We start from the raw sequence: 20,347 nt of genomic DNA on the forward strand, positions 1-20,347 counted from the left end.
ATAATGTAAAATAACTAAATATTGAGGCAAAGAATGCGTTTATCACAGAATGTATGATTAACTTGTTTTCAAATTTATGAATGAACGACATTTTTCAGGTTTATTGTCGTTATGATTCAGACATAATACAGCTGTAAAGATCACATTTGGTAGCAAATTTCTCATCAATATAAGCCAACATTGATTATATCTGATAACTGTTCCAACACAATAGAGAATTATAACAAGTGACTAAAACCACAGGTCATGTAAAAAAAACAAAAAACATCATGGTATATTATTTACAGAAAAGGCATTAAAAGTGAAACTTGGGAGCTTTGTGTCTTTTTAATTATTTCTTTTTCCATACAGGTATCGATGTCTGTCTGGGGGCTACACCACTGGAGCATGCTGCATAAGGGCCACTTGTTTTCATACATTTAGTGAAGATCTTCAGGCACACAAAACAGAACTTCACCTTACATCGAGGACAAACAAGAGATTTACAATGCCTCTTGTTGTGCTCCAACAGTAACCCACAGGTGGGACAGGCACGTACAGAGGGACACCCATTGACTCCCTCAACTGAATCAAAGCTGATATCTGGGCAGGTTTTTAGTGTTTTTAGTGAGTGGTTACAGCAGCCATCATTTTCACAGCGGTCTTTCCGAGGCCGTGGACCCTTCCACTCCCTCAAACACTGCCAGCAGAATTCAAACGGTCGTCCTTTTACTGCTGTGCACACTTTACAGAGGACATTCAAATCTGATCCATTCTCTCTCATCAAAGTGGATCTGCATACAGGACACTACATGGAGACAAGAGAGTTACAATATTTAATAAGAACTAAATCTTACAAGAAATACATTTCTATTTTCATGACATTATACTATTCTAATGAGATACTTACCGATTTGGTAATAAGCGTCTGCAAGGCAGCATTGACAGCCAATTTGTTTCGAAAATGCTCAGTTTCTTGAGGGGTCAGAAGAGCCATTTTCCAAACCTCTGAAAAAGTCCACTCAGCACTGCAACCAGACCCGCCACACACAAATCTGCTTTCACCCTTTATTGAGATAATGAGAGATGGGAGAATTATCAGACTTGTTCCAAACAAGTTGATGAAATATTTTTTTCCTCTTTTTTTCCAGTTAAGCTTAAAATATTAAAATATTAAACTCTATATTGTGGAGAAAGGTTGCTCAACACCTAATGAAACAAATCATAATCAAAATATTTCCTCATCCGTCAGAAATGCATTGCTAAATATGCCATTGTTTGTTGAAACACTGTAGTGATTTTTGTTGCTTAATTCTGTCTTAAAGTCATCTGTGCAAAGGCTCTTCACACAGAAAACATTCAAAGGTCACAGCTATAAAAGCACAGGTGTAATTAAAGCTGCACTGGAGTCTCAAAAAAGCCAAATAAGGCAGTAAGAGCAGTAAGCCAGAATCTACAGTCCCAGTGTTTCCATACAGGCTTGTACATTCACTGGTTACTAATCTAACTTTAAATACTGTTTTATAAGTCCAAAACTCCTGAGGTGCAAAAGAAGGACATGACTTCTCAAAATACTTTAACTTTGCCGTGGACAATGTGGATATAAAGTTGTTTAGCAGAGCATTATTTAAAAAGTCAGTTAATCACCAGAGCAGCTACGGTAAAACCTGATCCCAGAGGTGGACAATTAATTTTCCCAAGGAGCCACATAAGAAACTGGGACTGTTGTGAAAGGCCACACCAATAAGATTAAAAAGAAAAGCCTTTGGTTTGTAATATACTAATGTTTTTTACACCACTGGAAGGACCTTTTTATAGCTGCAGATGACCAGTTTGTTACTACCATGAGGGTGAGTTTGATTGTCTTCATGTTTTGGATCTATAAACAACTTTTTTGTTTTATTTTATTCAGAAGCTGAAGGTTTAAAGTGGAGGTCAGTGGGTGGCTTTGCTGGTGGGATATACTTCCATGTTCCGTGGTTATTTATCAGAATCAGAAATACTTTAATAATCCCAAAGGAAATTATAGGTTGCAGCAGGTAGCACACTAATGGCGCATGCGCACTTACAAAGGAACCCTCTGACCAAACTTTACACAAACATCACATTGGGAAGACATGTCAGAGAGGTAGGCTGATAGGGGGGAAAAAAAACAATGAAAATACACTACATGAGGTGAGAGGAGGAGAAAGAAACCTCCACTCAGACTGAGCTCCTAATGGGAGAACAGTTTGAGAACAGAAAAAACACCCCAGCAGAAAATGCACAAGGGTTCATATGTTAATATGTAACTTGACCTGTTAAGATGTTTTTGATTGAAATAGCTTTTGATGTCTGTGAAATTGATCTACTAATGCTGCAAATTCAACAAATGACCATTTTCAATTCTCTACAACCTATAAAATCTTTTGAAACTCTGTGTGCGTAATAATTTGGAACAGTGCATTTTAAGTTTTTTATTTTTGAAAAACGTACTGTTTTCATTGGGAGTTTTGTTCAGTGACATTTGAATTATACTCTATTGGTCGATGACTTGGAAAAATATGCCGACTGTCATTTGAATCAACTATTTAGGAAAAACAGAGAAAAATATCATTTGCATAATAATTTGGAACAAGGTGTGAACAAGACAAGCAACAGGGATGGGTAAGGGTAAGCAAGAGCCGGTGTAGACAGCCCTGGTTTGAGCTAAACTTTAATTTAAGTGTTAATTAGAGGTGAGATGCACCTGTGGATTGGTGATTCTCTGGTCTTCTTCTGGCAGTCCATTTGCTCACTGGTGAGCTGCAGCCCTGAAGTGATTAATGGTATATGTGCAATTGGTTTGTTTTAAATACCTGTCAAATGACCTTAGCCGTGTCTCTGTCTAAAGTATAGCAGACCTGAGCGCCTCCTTGATAATTACCATATGTTTGAACCAGATATATAGCTGTCATTCCCTGGGTTCCGTTGCTGGATTTTCCTTGTAATTGTAAAGCTTTTCACTCCCAATCACCACACCACCATCCTAGTAATCATCGTTTGTTTCTCTCTTTTTCCCCATCACTCGTTTTTGTTGCTACATACTGTTTATTTTAACAAAGACAACCTTTAGTGGCCTACCTGGTCCAACAACTTGCGACACCAGTTGGTGAGAGAGGTCGGGGTCACAGCGTGACCACAGGACATCTGAGCTCTGCGAGATTTGAAGTCTTCACACAAAACTGAGAACAATCACACAGAAGCAAAAATCAGTGTTACACAGAAATATATGCTCCATGTCTGTTCTTACATTGGTTTATGCATTTGATTGTTTTCTTTTTTACTGTTTCTCCATTAAATTCTGTCTGTTTGACATCGCCGTGAAAAGTGCTCACGTGATACTTACAGTCCAAATCATCCTCCTTATCGACAAATTTAACTGTTGGGTCATGAGGGTCGTAACACTTTTCGTGTTTTGTCGGCACTCTTGGGAGTGTCACACTGCGAAACAACAACAAACAGATCTGAATGAACACTTCCGGTTTCACGTAAAAGCGCAAAATCCGGCTTGGAGTCAGAACAGCGTGCGCGCTGCAGTGTTGCGGGATCTTCGATCAACAGTTCCCGTTTCTTCTTCACATTCAAAGTTTTTAATCAGCGGCTTCATGTTTCAGTATCACTGTGATGTCAGACTGTGACACTGAATGATCGGGCACAGCGCGCGCTCTCCGGTGCGCAGTTTCCAAACATAACAAAAAGTCCGATCACATCTTTACCTGTGAAAACAGACGAGTAAATGTAGCACACACACACATCAGTGAGTGAACCACGCTGAGTGTTACCTGTGCAGCAGACCCGCCATCCTCGCTCTAGATGCAACCAAAAAACGTCTGACGCTGTTATGAGCGTAACAACTAATGACTCCGAGTGACGTGAACATGGAGCTTGACCTTTATCAGTGAGCAATGATAAGGAGGAAACCGTCCCTGAAGATTGAAGTATAACACATATAACGCATAATATTCTTTAAAAGAGGGGGAAAGTTGTTGTTGTTTTCTTTTATTTGTTTTTTGTTTATGTTTAGCAAAGTTATAGTTATAGACTTTTTCTAGGGACGACTCCAGGATCAAACCTTTGGGGGTATGTCATGCATACAGTGCATTGCACTAAATACTAAAGAAATATGATGCTTACAAAAATATTTAATCTTTTTTCACTTTTGCAAATCTCAGTTTAACCTAAACCTTCAAAAGCAATCTAATTAGTTGGTATGTTTGATGTCTGTATACAGCTCTCTCTCTCCTTCTCTTCCCCTCTAATTTACTTCACTTTATACAAATATTCTATTTGTAACAGAGGACAAGGGATGAGTAAACGGGGCAAAGAAATAAATTGATCATTTCTTTATTACATGAGTTAGACATACAAATTCCCAGTCATTTCCAGACAGGACTTACAACACATCGTGCTGATATCCCAGCTGCACATGAGACTTGCCACACAAACTGTGCGAAAATAACAACACTGCAACCCGTCACACCCCGCTTAGCGACACACACTGCAAACAATTCGGGTCTCAGCGCAGCTGGGAATCAGTGCTGTGCATGGCCTGCGATCTGGGAGATAAAGGGAAGTGGCACAAACAATTAAACAAAAAAACAAAAAGGGAGGTTAGTCCGCCCTTACACAACTTACTCTCAATCAATAATCGCCTTTACGGCTGGACGGACTAACCAAAACAAAATCACAAATCAATCAAAAGAACGAAAAAAGGACAGCAGAGACAGCACAGAATATTGATCAGTTTCCCTGCGCGCAGTCGATCTAGGGCTTGATCAATTCTTCTATTAAAATTCGTGGTCACACGACAGTATACCCACTCGCACCTGAGTGAATTAATTGCCTCTGGGTTTTTTCCACAGAAGAGCGCTCACTTCACCCCACACACCCACTACCTTTTCACAGCTCTTCAGCCAATCACCTGGCAGAGAGCAATAAACTGCCAGGTGACACTTGGGCTGCTGCTGACTTCTATCTTCACCTCTGGAGCTCTGCTGTACTGCAATCAAACAATGAAGCACATTTTGACCAGAATAGAAAACTGATAAAGTACATAAGATAAAGTGTTTGATGCCGTTTAAGTATTGATAAATATGGATACTAGTGTTAGTATCCACTGAGTGTGACAGTGTAAACAGTTTGTTGTGTTAAAATAAATCATGTGATCTCTGTGTGGAGATGATAGTGAAACTAAATTAGAACTCAGGAACTTCCCTAAAATTCTTGAAGTGTGTTTTCATGTTTGTCTGACAGAGTCGTCAGCTGAACAACTATTTAGAGACAGCCCATCTCAGTGACTAATACACTCACCTTATCTGACTTTAACAGAACCCAAAGGAGCTCCTCAGCCTCACACACGATCCAGACAAACATAATGTGCAAGTACAGCGTGTCTGTTCGCTCACCCGCAGGTGAGCTGAGGATTATCAAATTAAACCACTCCAAAAAGCAGCAGAAGACCGTGAAAGACTTGAAGATGAAAGCAGCGCAACTGTTTCCCAAGAAAGGTAAGCCCAACAACTCAAAACAGATCTGTGTTTAATCTGTGTCTCATGTGATTATGTAGAAATCTGATAAAAAGTAAGACAAGCAAATGAGGCAGACTCTGTTATAAGCCTACATTCAAATGTCCTGGTTTATTTTATTCATCTTTTAAATGACCTTAATGTGCTTAATTTTTATTGTTAAAAAATCTTTTGATTTAGTTTTGTTTACATTATGTTCAGTATCAGTTTCAGTTTGTTTTATTGTCATGCGAGGTATTTGTGTGGTGCAAGAATCAAGAAGCACAATAATAAAACAGAACAACTTCAAACACACATTCAAGTGGACATCTCAGGTTGTGTTAATAGATGAGCACAGTCCCATGCACACATTTGTACGTGTTTACTGTTGTTGTATGTCAGTTAGTAGCACAAACTGTGAGAGCACACTCAGGTTTTGTTTTGTTTCCAGTTATTATTTTATTATAGTTGAATTAAATATTCTTCACACTTAGTTTAGTTTAAGTTGAGCAGTGGCCACAGTCATGTGCTCTCTGAGTGACTTTTAAAAATAACAATCTTCCGTGGTGTTCAGGGACATGATATAATTATTTGTGACATGTTTAAATATTTAGTGAGGTTCTCTCTCTCCTGTCTTGTGTGTGTAGGATATCTTGTGGCTGAATTCCGGCTGATTGTCTCAGGAAAGCCGCTGGACGATGACTCTGCATCTCTGTCAGAGTATGGGATCAAACCCTCGTCTGTGGTGCAGATGGTGGCGAAGGTCCACGGTGGCTGACAGATATCATCATCGATGCACAGCAGGACTGAAATATGATACACCAAAGGACAAAATGCATCATCTTTGCCAGCTGAGACTGAACTGTGTCATCTTTGGGTCTTCCTTTACATTTTAAGACTTTTATCAAACCTATTTAGAGTTCAGTACTAAGTATCAAAGATTGTAAATAATGATTAATTAGTGTGTAAATAAGTATTCCCAAGAAAGTTGTATTGAAGTCATTTGTTTATTTTTCCAGCTTTTTTTTTAATCTTTTAGAGTAGCTGATTTATGTATGATGCAGGATAATGTTTGCAATGAAAAAACTCAGGAACAGCCACAAATACAAAATTATATTCTCTTGATACCATTCCATCCAACGTTGTTAAACTGGAGAAAGGCATGTGATTTTCCAGTTTAGTCAAATGATCCAAATCTTTTGGGACTTTGTCCATGTATTATAAAATGAACATTACAATTAGTAAAGATATGTTTTTAGACATATATAGTAACTAACACAGGGTTAGAGAGCATATGTGAGATTTCTGGTAAACAGTGCATGTTTAGGCTTTCTGATTTTAATGATTGTTGCCTATATCATGTATCACGTTGCATCTCAGCTGCTTTTAAAAAGGGAGAGGGAAGGTGGGGGAGTAAAATCGTATTAAAAACATGAATAGTTTCAGTTATTCGGTGGGAAAATGAAAAAGTTATATGGGAAGCTATACTCAAATTTTTGTTTTGTTTGTTTCTTTTTACAACATTCACTAATCTACATGTTCACAGTGAATATGTAGATTAGTGTATGTTGTTAGTGTGGACTGAAAAGAAGCACTTGATGCAGCAGTGATTGTAGATCAGGAGGACTTAGTCCATCACAGTGAGGCTGAAAACATGGTGTCGTGTGTTTCTGATCAGAAAGTGATAAGGAATAACATTAAATGTGTACAACATAGACATTTTGTATATTAGTCAGCAACTGTATAAGTGCCTTACAAATTAAATCTGAGTAGTCCACATGCACAACAAATTCCACAATGTCTCTAACTAGCAGCACCTTTAATTGCTTTAATTTACACACCTGATATACAGAGTAAACTATTAGAAAGTAAATATGAAGAAGGCCCACCTGGTGGCTGAAGGTGGCTAAAGATGAAAATACAAGCTACCTTTCACAAGAGATTTTGATGATGAGAGAACATCTGACAGCAGCAGCTCAGTCTCTACTATGACGCTCAGCTACACTTTGCTTTTGGACTGTTGGACGCTTGGCTTGGATGGTGAGCTCTAAAAATTAAGGCAGGACACTGCAATTAATATTGTCTGCAGGATTCAGAAACTGGATGACAATGTGCAGAATATCAATTGAAAGGTTGTCAGTGTTTATAAGTAGCCTATAGGCTATGTCAACATACCGCTCTTACAGCTGATGGTCTTTGTGGTTTCAGGTAACAACAGTAGGTAATAAACTTACTTTTACAGTTTCTATTATGTAATATTAAAGCCAGAAATATATAAGTAAATATATAAGTTGCTAAATATTAATAATGAGAGATTACATATCCATAACCATTCTAGTTACATTATTGGATCACTGCCTCCTTCTGGGTGAACTGTAAATTGCACGTCAAACAAATATATGATATTGTTCTGTCACTATCACTCACTGTGGAGTGGGACCCTTTATTTATTTGGAAAATCATTTTTTATAATTTTGGGGAAAACTTTATGATTACAACAGTTATTATTTAATCGTTTATTGCTAATGAAATCTTGGTATTGCATGTCATGGCTGTGTTTGTGCGTCAGAATTTACAGTGACAATGTGAAAAATACAATTTTGATGCCTGAATTTTTTCTGTTGTGATTAAAATTCATCCACATCATCATCATCATCATCACCACAGCAACTTCTTTGAGCTGCACACTTCAAACAACTGATTTTACAATTATTTAAATGGCTTCTACAAAGTTGCGTTCATAACATCGACCATAGTTATCTGTGAAAGGCAATTATAACATTTTCATTGCTCCCTTGACAAAACTGGTTCTGTTACAAGCTGAAATGTTCAAAACCATAAACTCTGGTGACTTTCTTCCTCTCCATCAGTTTCTGCTTAGAGCTGTGAGTATCATTGCAAGTATTACAATTAAGGCCAAAAAAACAGTGATGAAAGTAATCAAAAAAGTATTCCTCTTTATCTCTGAACTCTTGCCAGGTTGCAGGGCATCATCGTGGATGTTCTTTTCTCCAGATTTCTTTATGTATTCATACACTCTTCTTTTCTTTGGTTCATCCTTTTCCCCCACTCTTCTCCTGGTCCTCTGTTGTTCTTTCAATTCCTCTGGCTCTCTCTCCGAGGCTTCACAAAAGACACAGTAATTATTTGTCAGTGTTGAATGAACTTCTTAAACGATTTCTTGATGTTCAGTAGTTTTGTGATCTTACCTCTGTACATGACCAGATATGCAGACCTGGAACTGTCGAACCATCATTTTGAAGTTCACACAGAGCAAGAAGGAAATTCAACAATGTTCAGTAATCCATCAGTCATACATGCTTATTAAAGACATTAAAGTGCCCCAACAAGTGGTAAAAATAACTGCCTGTCACGGCGGGGTACCTCGGTGTGTTTTGTAAACGGACCCAAATGCAGACACTGAAAGAGGAACTGTAGTCTTTAAACAAAGATGAGCCTTTATTAGGGCTGATGACGACAAGTGCAAACTACATGAACAGTGACGAGAACTAAACTAACGCCTAAACTGGAAAAAACTCAAACTTACTATGAAAACGGTGATAACTATGAAACAACAATGATGACTATGAATACTATGAATACAAAGACGAGACATGTAAGGTAAAAAGATGACCTGCCAATGAACAAAGGAAGACAGAGGACTTAAATACACACAGGAGGTGATCAGGGGAAGTGGAAGTACATGGGGAACCAGCTGAGACACGCAAGACTCTTTCAAAATAAACCAGGAAACGCTGAGAAAATAACAATAATCAAAGAATAAAACTAAAACACACAAAACACTCGGTCGCAAAACCACTGGGGGAAAAAAAATCATTTTGTGAAGGTTTAGTAAATAAAGCTCACAAACAGCTCTAGATGTAAACTGTCTGCTGTGTCAGACTTGTTAAACAAAATTAAACTTACTTGTATGTCTTGGTTTTTGCAAACAGCTGTTCTTCAACCTGCACACATCAACAAAACCAAGATTAACATTAAAATGAGCCCTGCAGTTGTAACACTTTCTGTAGGTTTTCAATATGACCCATATTTCAGTTCTATTTAATCAGTCACCTTTGTCACATTACAGTCATCACAGTCATACCAGGTGTGGTCCTCCCTGAACAGCACAGTGGCTGTGTAATGTCCACCTCTCAGACTGCCCATGTGATTCACTATCCCATACACTTTGTACTTTTTGCCCTACAACAGAGCACGCAGTCAGACATAAGAACATATAAAATTATCGCAAAAAGTAAGGAAATCTGTGTTTGACTGATTATTTCTTTGCTCTAACAATGCTTCTTGGTAATAAATCTCAGCTACTGGTACCCCAGGTACCAGATTCTCAGCACCTGTGAGCATGGACCTTTCTTATTTCTTCAGCCTTCTTTCACCCAAACTAATAAACAGCACCAAGCAAGAGTCATTAGCAGAGTAAACTGTTTGACATTGACAGTGAAGATCTGGCAGGTTTTTCATGGGTGTAACTGCTGCTCACCTTACAAACGCATTTCCTTACAAATGTGGGAGCATTTAAAGGAGAAATAAACAGGCTTTCCAACAGATATAAGATTAGTTGCCAGTTACAACAAAGAAACAATTGACCAATCACAAATTTCCTTAGTTTTGTTCTAAGTTTATAGAAACAAAAACATAAGAGCAGGTTTCAGAGTGACTTCTCCTTACGTTTGTTGTCATTTCAGATGGCACAGCGACACAGCAGTTGGACTTGAAATCTGACATGGTGTAGTAGTCAAAGCCAAATCTCTTCAGGAGTAGAATCAAGATGTGAGGAAACTTCACCATCTCACATTTCTAAAAACCACAAGAGAGATGATTACACACAGCAGAGTTTGACTAACAAACGCTGCTTTAAAATAAAAAAAAACTAAGAAACTCACACTCGTTGCTTCTGTTTTTTTCTCACATTCTCCACAGTACACCATGTTGTCTCCACTGTATGACTTGGTTTGGAAAACCTTTTCAAATCCTCCTTCCTGCACAAACACACATGTTGCAATTTAAAAAAAAAAAAAGAAGAAGAGGGGGGGGGGGGGTGGAGGCAGAAATCAAGCTCTTAAAGAAAGAGTTGGTTACAGAAACCAACTAGTAAAACACTTTTACATACACAACTGAAAAGCTTTCATGCACACTAAGCGTGCTCATTGTAACCCCCATACTCAGGCCTGACATGGTCCTGGGAGTCTGAGGAGTCTAAGCAAGTCACGCTGCTGGAGTTGATGGTCCCACAGGAGGACTGAGTGGAGGAAGCCCAGGAAAGAAAGTGGACAAAATACTTTGTAGCCAATTTTTGGAGGCAAGGGTTGAAAGCACCCACTGACCCCATGGAGGTGGCGTGTTGGGGGCTTTGCAAGTCAGTATATACACTGAGTAGTCCTAGTGCTCTTGGGGATCTGTAGACTGTGAAGGAGGAAAGCTGTCAAGTGAATGATTCCCAATAGCTCTGGTTGAAGAAAGGTGTTATGCAGTAGAGCCTGCTACCTGGACGCAAGTCAGGGCCTGATCCCCATGGCTGGGTCACCGAGGAGAAGGTGTCTGATATTAAGACCTGAAACACCATATGAGAGCATGAGGGTGGTAATGGATGTTTGTATCTGAGTGTGCCTGTATGTCTGTGTCTATATGTTAGGTTGGGTATCAGATGCCACCTCTCTGGAGACATCTCAGGCCCTCCAAGGTATGGAGGCCTATCTCCCACCACCACTTCCCCTGCCAGTGGCGGACTCCCTCAGACATCGGTGCGTTGGTGGTTCTTTGTGTCCGAGGATGGGCGCCCAGGTACACACCGGCTCACTCCTTGGTGGCCGCTTATCGGGGCCTGGAGCCTGGGGCTCGCTCGGGCCAGTTCGGGGTGGGGTGCCCTCGGCCTCTCGGCCTGGAGCTCGGTCACTCTGGCACAGCTGGCTGCCGGCGGAGCTCACGGGCGCGTCACTGCAACCCCCCCTGGCTTCTGCTCCGCGGCTGCTGAGCGACCCCTCACCTGGGACTCTCCTCAGCTCTTTCTGGGACAGTGGCGCGGCTGCCCCTCTGTTGGTCTTCCTTGGTCTCTTGTGTTCTGGGGGCCTCTGGATGTCTGGAGTTTTGATCTCCTCCATACCTGCTTCATGCCCTGGAGGACGGGGCTGTGGCCCCCCCACACCCTCTAGCAGATCATTACATGAAGGAACCTTTTAAAAACAAGCGCGCTCATGCTCACAGGTGTACACATGGGGACTCACACACACAAACTACACCCTTTTTGGCTCCTACCTCAAAGCACACTGTGTTCTGTTGATCTTATGTGCTGCACAATAATGTTTAATATTTAGTATTTACTGTTATATTCCCATAGATCATCATGATGTTGTTTATTGTATTGCTCTCCTTTTCTTCTGCTTGTTTTCTTTTTTCTTTCTCAACAGGTGATCCAGGTGATTGGAATATGTATTTTTTGTCTGCTTATTTAGTTGGTTTTTGGTTTTTTTGCCCTTTATCCCCGCCCCTCTTCTCCACTGTTTTTTTTTCCCCTTTTCCTTTCTCCCTTTTCTTTTCCTCATTCAAGTCTGTCCCGTATCTAACAAGTGAAAATAAAAAATAAATAAAATAAACAATAAAAGATGAATCAAATAGACCATTACGGCAAGGCTGGGATGGTCAATTTGGTAAAGTAGTTTGCATGTTCTCCCCGTGTTTGCGTGGGTTCTCTCCGGGTACTCCGGCTTCCTCCCACCGTCCAAAGACATGCAGCTTGTGGGGATAGGTTAATTGGATAATCCAAATTGCCACTAGGTGTGAGTGTGTGAATGAATGTGAGTGTGAATGGTTGTCTGTCCTTGTGTGTTGGCCCTGCAACAGACTGGCGACCTGTCCAGGGTGTACCCTGCCTCTCGCCCTATGACAGCTGGGATAGGCTCCAGCACCCCCCGCGACCCTGAAAAGGATAAGCGGAAGCGAATGGATGGATGGATGGATCTTTCTTCGCCTTTAGACAATAATTCTGATGGCAAAAGAGCCAAACGGGACAGGCAAAAAAAAAAGAAAAAAAGAAAAGAGACCTGAAGCACCTGATGAGCCCGGGAACATCACTGATGATGTATCCAGATTACACCACAGTGTATGTTAGAATAAACATCTTTTCTGTACCAATGACAGAATTATCTCTTTATTAACTCAAAACCAGCATGACCAGGGGTGCAGTCTGAGCCCTGGCTGCTGCTTACCATGCTGTATATTTCATCAGGGTTGTCTCTGAGTGACAGTGGAAGAGTCCAGAAAGGATTTGTCTCTTCATTGATGACGTGGCCTTTGGAGCATTTTGTTGTGTACGTCAGCTGACCCTCAAAAAGCTTTAACACAGAAATATCAGTTAGAAAACATTCTGGTTTCTCAATGTTATTTGGATGGTAAGATTCTCACCTCAGAGACACGGGGGCTGACCTTACATAAAATCAGATCCAGGCAGTCAGCAGCATCACGCTGCTGAGAAACTGAAAATTACATGTAAATGTTACTCAGCACAGCCACTATGTGACCTTTTCTTTGAGTTTACCTTTGATGTTTATGTTTTACCAACTGGTCATCTCACCATTATGGATCTCCAAAGTTTTTGTTATCTTTTCTGTTCCACACGTTCCTTTCTTCAGACGTTCAAAGATGTTTCTCAGCTCTTGGTCTATTTTCTGTGATTCTGGATCCAACCTTCAGGAAAACAGATATTTCTTAGTTAATATTGACTTTTTATGGTCCATTCACCATGTTGTTAATATTTTATCTAATTTCAAATACAGGCTTGTGACCAAGAACAATGTTATTCAGTCATTTGATTTCTTTCATTTCTGACAAAAAAATTCGAAATGAAACACTTTGACTGATTTGACACCCAATTAATAACTCAAGGGGCTTCCTAAATTTACATTTTTCTTTAAAGATATTAGGGGGTAAAATGCATATCCTAAAAAAATAAAAAATAAAAAAAACTGCCTCTATTAAACCAAGAGTTGCATTCATGGGGACTGAAGTTGAAAACAAACAAAATCTAACTCTGTAAGACCTCTAGAGTCAACTCCTTATTTGTGACTGGGGTCAGAAGATCAGGTTTACATTTGCTGATAGCAGCACAACACACCAGACTGTCATAAAGAACAATCAGAACAGTTGCACTCTAGGCTCAAAAGTTGATAAGCGAAGTAAACAAAAGCTTTTTGGATGTTTTTTGTTTGTTTTTTTTACATAAAGTTATTTTTTTACTCCTTTTTATGAAAGAAAACCAAGTAATGACTGGGAGTCACTGTTTTGGGTTCAGAAAGTTTGCTGCTTTGCGAACTATTCGTAAAATAATGTAGATGAAAATGAAGCTTTCATACCAGTTATGTGATGAATGAACAGTCAACAACCCACAGCAGGGGACTGATCATACATTTGATTAACCATGCATTTGCCCCCATCATAATCACATTGTGACTACAATAACCTGATGAACCAATGGTTTTGCACAAGCTCCACTTCAATCACATGGCAGATAATAACTGCTTACTTTTCTCTAAGAATGGAGGAGGACCATAGTTTGCACTCCACCTCACTTCAAATAAAACGAGGTGGAGTGCAGGTGGGGAAAGATAGAAGAACCGATTCACCACTAGATGAAACTTTTTTTTCACGTCTCTTGTTTTCTTTCAGTATAGCAGCTGGTTGAGAGTAATATGATTCCTAAAAATAATTCTCAAACCAAAGAATATTTATTCTGTGTGACATTTTCTAAATATGAAGAAAGTTTAACATGACCAGAAATCTTGTAATAACATATCTGAGCTTATAAAACTCAGGGCCTGATGAATCAAAATAATTCTTAGTGGCATAAACGCTTCAATTTTGTTCACTTTCAGTTCAATTCGATTGTTGCTATGTGAGCAAGCACTTGGCGACAGTGGGAAATAAAATAATAAATAAAGGAGGATTGAGGATCACCTGATCCAGTCCTAACTACAAGCTATGACATAAAAGAAAGTTTTAAGCCTAATCTTAAAAGAAGAGATTGTGTCTGTCCCCTGAATCCAAACTGGAAGCTGGTTCCACAGAAGAGGGGTATATTTGTTTGTTTATTTGTTTCTAATTAGCATCAGATGTGAAATATAAGCAATCTAAAATCTCCCACCTGTCATGAATCTCAGGTGTCATGAAGAAAACTTGCATTATGCTGTTGAGATAACATGTGGCTCCTTGATTTTTCAGGCCATGAAATTTCTTCTGCTGGATTACTTTGGGGGTAAAAGAAAGAAAAAATAGCATTTTTTTTTATAAATGACTGTAGAAAAGATTACAAAAAATTTAAAGACCTCAGCCACAAAAATGATGCATATTTAAAGCATATATAAGGAATTAATTTGACAGTTTTTGACAGACCAATAGGTTTGTTGTATCTATTTATGAAAACTCATGTGACGTGAGATTGTGTGGGCAAATTCCAGTAGATCAGCAGTTTCTGAAATATTTCAAAGCATCAACGATTCAAAGTCACTTAAACTATTTTTCTTCCTGGTTTTGATGTTCATCTGGACGTCAGCAGGTCATCTTGACCATGTCTACATGCAGTGGGTTGGTGCCATGTGACTGGCTATTAGATGCCTTATAGAATAGTTGAACAGGTGTGCCTAATAAAGTGGTCTCTGAATGTATAATGTAGCCTGGGCCTTATGGGGACATGGTTTAAAGATGTTTCTTTTCTGTGACAGTTACAGCTTTATAAATCGGCTTTATAAATCCTGTGTATGCGGTGCTTTAGTTTTATTTCTTTAATTTTTGTCCAGCAAGTGTTCAGTATAAAAGACTTTAACTCACCTGCATCCTCTCTTAGTTTTTTCGTCTCTTCTGTGTTCACTTCTTCCAGGTTCCGTTTCCTGGAGCTGATCATCTTGAATTTCTCCTTGAGGATAAATTGTTTTGCTTTTTTTAAAATCTGAGTTTATTTGTTAAAAATATCCAGCTCTTTGTTGCACCATCTCATATTCCATATTTTCACCCAGGAATAGTTTCGACTTTGAACTATCGGCTCACCTTCTTTTCTTGTTGTCTTGGTTTAAAAATAGATCCGCCGATGTCGCTGTTTGCTGCAAGTTCAGATTGAACTTTCTATTTAAGAACAGGCTCCATACAATGATTATTTTATATTTTAAAGAGAAGAAAGTCGAGATTTTTTACTGCGCGCGCCATGGGATTGTTGCGCACGCAGGCACAGGGGAGCAGCCTACTCATTCGTGTCAGCTTGAAATCCGCCCAGAGGGCACATGATGCACTGGAGAGTCTCCATGCAAAAGTCCAAGTGGTCATAAAATATTGGCAGACACTGTTTGATACACCTTAGCGTAATTTTTAAAACATTGTGATTTTGAATGCAGCTCGTCAGTGTTTACATTTCCATCAAATGGACTGAGTTCCTCTTCCTTTTTATGTTTAGATGAGACGAAATTTTTCGAGTTTACAACTATTATTATTATTATTATTACAGAATGAGTATAGATTGTGTATCCCATTTTTGTATTTACATCATAACAACAACATGCGGAGCTCTTTACGAGCCTCGTTCTCGCGGTCTCATGAGGAAATTTAATTCACTTGGACCCGATCTGACACCCATGAAAGGTTGTTTTTTCCGACATGGGGAGGAGGGCAGAGTGGTGACCTTCGTGTGTCCACACACGCAAGTGAAAGAAGACATCCTTTGCATATAGGCAGACGCGAATGGATTAGTGTTATTTAGTGTGTTATTTAAAAAAAGAGAAAAAGAAAAGAGAAAAAAAACAGGCTGAGGTAAATCTATGTGATTGGAGTGGAGCCTCTTTGACTGTTCACGAAAATTTGGTGATAAAATGTAACGTCAAACAACAAACACCCATGGATTTGTTTTCTCTGTTAAATTAAAATGATCCCTATCTGTTGTGTTGTAGCGAGAGACTCTGACTGGATCACTACGCGTCATACCGCGACCACATGACCAAGAAAACAACGTCGCGGGTTCGACCTGCGGGCAGCTGCGGCTTCTGTTCTTCTTTGAAAAATAAGAAAAGGTCACCGTCCGGATCTCTGTTTGGCAAGTCTTCATGTTAAAACTTTAGTCATCAGGTACACTGTTTTTGTTTGATGTGCTTTGTTCTAACAGATGATGGAAAGACGACTATTGCGGTTGTGTCTTGTGGGACAAGAATTTCCTTGCGAGTATATTTGACAATTTTGGGAATCCTGACATCGTTGGATTTTGGCAGTTCCTCTCTTACTGGTAATTACCTCCGTTTTCATGTTTTGCATTAAATAATGGAAGTGTTGGGTACTATTGGCCATTTGGTTGTTTCGTCTGAAACAAAGTTCAGGGTTTTCGCTTTTAAGATCCGTCTGCGCATCGGGATAACTTTCATTTGGGAGCTATTTCCAAAGCAAGTCAAGACGTCGAAAGATGACGAAGATTATTCCGCGTCAAAGTGAGTAACATAGATTACTTTGATCTAATCGGAATTTGAGCAGCGATATATTGTCGAAACTCTTGAAATCCACGCGTCAGGCTTGACTTTTTCCACGCTCTCTTATGGCAGTATTATCAATAAACTCTAATGCTATAGACTGTAATGCGTGCGCACCAAGACACACATAGTTGTGCATGAGCTCCTTTTGTCTTTCCTGTGTCTACTTGTACACGTAGTGTTAGACAAAGCACCCAGCATAAAGGAAAAGTGTAGTGAGAGAATAAAACATGGAATAAATACATGTTAATCATATGTGAATGCATGTAGAATATCTGGTATAGTGACAGTCCCTGATGGAGTGAAGTCCAAAGTGGATGAAATAAGAGAGAAAAAACTTTTTAGCGAGATCTCTGTTTGTTTTGTTGTAGATGATCTGAAGGCGGCGCTGAGTCAGGATGGGTTTAAAACTATCTAAAAAGAAAAAGATTTCTCATCAGAGGAGCAGAACTCCCTCTCAAGACTCCAGAAGCAGTTTGACATATGAGGAGGAGAAGTGCTACGACCCATCCGACTCTACACTTACATTTGTGGATGGAGATGATGAGTTGGACTGTAAGTCTTCAGACTATGAATTCTACCTTTACTGGGCTACAGATAATGTTGAGTAGAGTGTACAACAGTAATACGATTTTTCATGTGTCACTCATAGTCTTGTATGAGGACTTCAAGTCTCTGAGAGCGCTGATGTCTTGCGGCCATGCTGTCACTCCCATGTCTCTCACCAACTGGTGTCTTAGCTTATTGAATCAGGTAGGATATTACACGTTCATCTAATCACAAACCCCAAATAAATTAACAGTGATTTTTGAACTGAGTATATATTACTATGCACTCAGTTGCATAACTACTGAGTTGCAGTCACAAAATAAGGCACCAATTCAACATTACAGGACTATAAGGCAGAACTGACAACTCTCATGATGTCAAGAACGTTTGTATGTTGTTTTACCAGATAGAGCAGAAACGCACTATATAAGTTTTATAGGAGTTTAAGTAATGGGTCATCAGCGCAGGAATTAATTAATGGGGGTTTTCTTAGTCTGGTAGTTCTCAAGCTTTCTTTCTGGATTGCTACTTCAGAATCCAAAAATAAATAAATAAAGCATTCACATTAGTATCGTAGGAATGGAATCTAATAGGCATGAGACTGGACTGTGGCTCAGTTAATGGATCTATATACTATTGTGAGCAGTTGCTATTTGTTCCACATGTTTTGCTTTCACTGATTGATATATATTTTTGTATATTGTGTTTCAGGGCGAGAGCAGGTTTGTGTGCGGCCAAACTGAATGTCATACTGAGTGGTCCTTTGAGGAGGTTTGTAAAATGGCTCTTCTAACCCCGGAAGAAATCGAGTACTTTGAAAAGAAAATGTTCAGCAACTCTAAGGATGTTTTTGATGTTAAATCAGTAAGTTTATTTACATAGTCTGCATTTCTGCGCCATATTTGTCCAAATGTTGAGCATTAAATAAATAATCGTTTTTTATTAACAGTGTCCTGGCTGCAAGTCTTCAGTGCTGAGAACTGACTTCAGTAATCTGTGTACTGAATGTACAGTGTGCACAGCTGATCTAAATCGGACTTTTACGTTCTGTTGGCAGTGTTTGAGGGAATGGAAAGGTCCGTCCCCACGTTCAAACCGATGTGAAAATCATGGCTGCAACAATAAGTCCTTAGAAACTCTGAGAAAATGTCCAGATATCACCTTCCAGAATGTGGAGGGCATCACTGGCTGTCCCTCTATCCGTGCCTGTCCCACATGTGGCTTCCTTGTGGAACATAACACAACTGGGTGTAAAAACATCTTCTGTACACGTTGTAAGTTGCAGTTCTGCTTTGTTTGCCTCAAAATGAAAGAGGAATGTTTGGAGACGAGTGAATATTACAAACCTTGTTCCAGTGGTGTAGCACCTAGACAGACTTCTATACCAGTGTGTCAGTGGGATGATTACTAGATTGTTACAGAAATGTTGTTATTGTGTGATTCACATAGAAAAACTAACAGCTCGGTAAGTTGGTAAAGCCTGATTTAAAATTTACCACTAAGCTACAGTTACCACAATCTAATGCAGCGGTCCCCAACCCCCGGGCCTCGGACCGGTACCGGTCCGTGAGTCGTTTGGTACCGGGCCGTGAGAGTTGAGGCTCAGGTGTGAAATGTATAGTTTTCAGGGTTTTTATCGGTTTTCAGCGTTATTTTGTTTTTATCGTTTACTCGGTTTTCCTGGGTCTTTTCACGTGTGTTATGAATAAATCTTCTTTTTTTCGGTACCGGTACTAGTTTTATTTTGTTGTATTTATCCGCGACACCTTAAAGGCTGGTCCATGAAAATATTGTCGGGCATTGTCCGTGGCGCAAAAAAGGTTGGAGACCGCTGATCTAATGCATGGACTTTCTGTGTCTCAAATACAGCAATAAATCAGATTAAGACCAGTAATCATCAAATTAATATATTAGCATTCTAAAATTAAGTGTTTTACTTCTATTATTTGAAAGAATTTCTTCATTTTCTAATACAGAATTCACTTTCTAATATTTAATGAAAAAAATTCTACACCAGAAATCTGAAGAATGTGCACCAGACTTTTATAGACTTTTAAAATAACTTTTTGGATAATTTCTCACTTTTTAAATTTTCCTTGTACCCTAGGAATCCCCTTTTCTCCTCACGTGTCAAACAAGATTGTTAACTGCAGTAAACTTTAACAATAATAAATAAATCGTGCGTCTTTTTAAAAGAAGAAATTTGTCCTAAAACATGTGAATGAAAATTCATTTTATGCACATTACTTTTCAAGTAATTAATTACTTTTAGAATATTGTAACTCAGTTACTTTTTTGAAGAAGTAACTAGTAACTATAATTAATTACTTTTTCAAAGTAACTTGCCCAACACTGATTATAAGTATTGCCTCAGTAGAGCTGTCTTTCAGATCACATTCTTATCTTGGATCAGGCACTGGTTTCTGCCTTTTATGTTTTGAAGTCACCCAGTAACTGTCTGCTTTTAGCAGCGATCTGTTTCTGTAAATATTGTAACATCCAGATTCCTCTGTTGTAATCTGGAGTTTAAAGAAACAAGATAGCACAAACAAACATGGAAGAGTTTTATTGAAATGATCTCTCTAGCAAAAGTCCAGCTAAACATCTGATTTCTTAAAGTGTCTCAAAAATAAGATATGAAACGCATTATGCAGTGTGCTACAAACATGATGTATTTTATTATATGAAAAATAAAGACCAAAAAAGGGACAGCAGTAAGTACATAACAATAATATGATCATGTGAGTGCATATGAGATCACAATAAAGACTTCACAATAAATGA

General features: G+C 39.0%; 3 protein-coding genes across 3 annotated transcripts; 1 reads left to right on the top strand and 2 right to left on the bottom strand.

Annotated features, from left to right (window-relative positions):
* Positions 1-81: 81 nt before the first annotated feature.
* Positions 82-3,833, bottom strand: LOC146714804 (E3 ubiquitin-protein ligase DDB_G0292642-like). Its single transcript, XM_085451129.1, has 5 exons — positions 3,783-3,833; positions 3,347-3,441; positions 3,082-3,182; positions 890-1,045; positions 82-787 (listed from the first exon to the last, which is right to left on the bottom strand). Exons 1-5 carry the CDS (start codon positions 3,800-3,802, stop codon positions 332-334), a joined length of 828 nt encoding a protein of 275 aa, XP_085307255.1. The 5' UTR covers positions 3,803-3,833; the 3' UTR covers positions 82-331.
* A 4,144-nt stretch (positions 3,834-7,977) lies between these two features.
* LOC146714805 (ubiquitin carboxyl-terminal hydrolase 47) lies at positions 7,978-15,693 on the bottom strand. The gene is made up of 11 exons (XM_085451132.1): positions 15,342-15,693; positions 14,659-14,761; positions 13,093-13,205; positions 12,924-12,994; positions 12,728-12,853; positions 10,409-10,504; positions 10,194-10,322; positions 9,579-9,707; positions 9,432-9,469; positions 8,714-8,745; positions 7,978-8,627 (listed from the first exon to the last, which is right to left on the bottom strand). The coding sequence occupies exons 1-11, from the start codon at positions 15,412-15,414 to the stop codon at positions 8,371-8,373; spliced, it is 1,167 nt and encodes a 388-aa protein (XP_085307258.1). The 5' UTR covers positions 15,415-15,693; the 3' UTR covers positions 7,978-8,370.
* A 992-nt stretch (positions 15,694-16,685) lies between these two features.
* LOC146714806 (uncharacterized) lies at positions 16,686-19,352 on the top strand. The gene is made up of 5 exons (XM_085452759.1): positions 16,686-16,776; positions 17,386-17,569; positions 17,667-17,767; positions 18,275-18,427; positions 18,513-19,352. Exons 2-5 carry the CDS (start codon positions 17,413-17,415, stop codon positions 18,972-18,974), a joined length of 873 nt encoding a protein of 290 aa, XP_085308885.1. The 5' UTR covers positions 16,686-16,776; positions 17,386-17,412; the 3' UTR covers positions 18,975-19,352.
* Positions 19,353-20,347: the final 995 nt, after the last annotated feature.

This window comes from Copadichromis virginalis, linkage group LG3 (genome assembly GCF_057382275.1).
Source record: "Copadichromis virginalis isolate Kocher_CV1m ecotype Utaka linkage group LG3, C_Virginalis_male_GT1.1, whole genome shotgun sequence".
In the NCBI taxonomy this organism is placed as follows: domain Eukaryota; kingdom Metazoa; phylum Chordata; class Actinopteri; order Cichliformes; family Cichlidae; genus Copadichromis; species Copadichromis virginalis.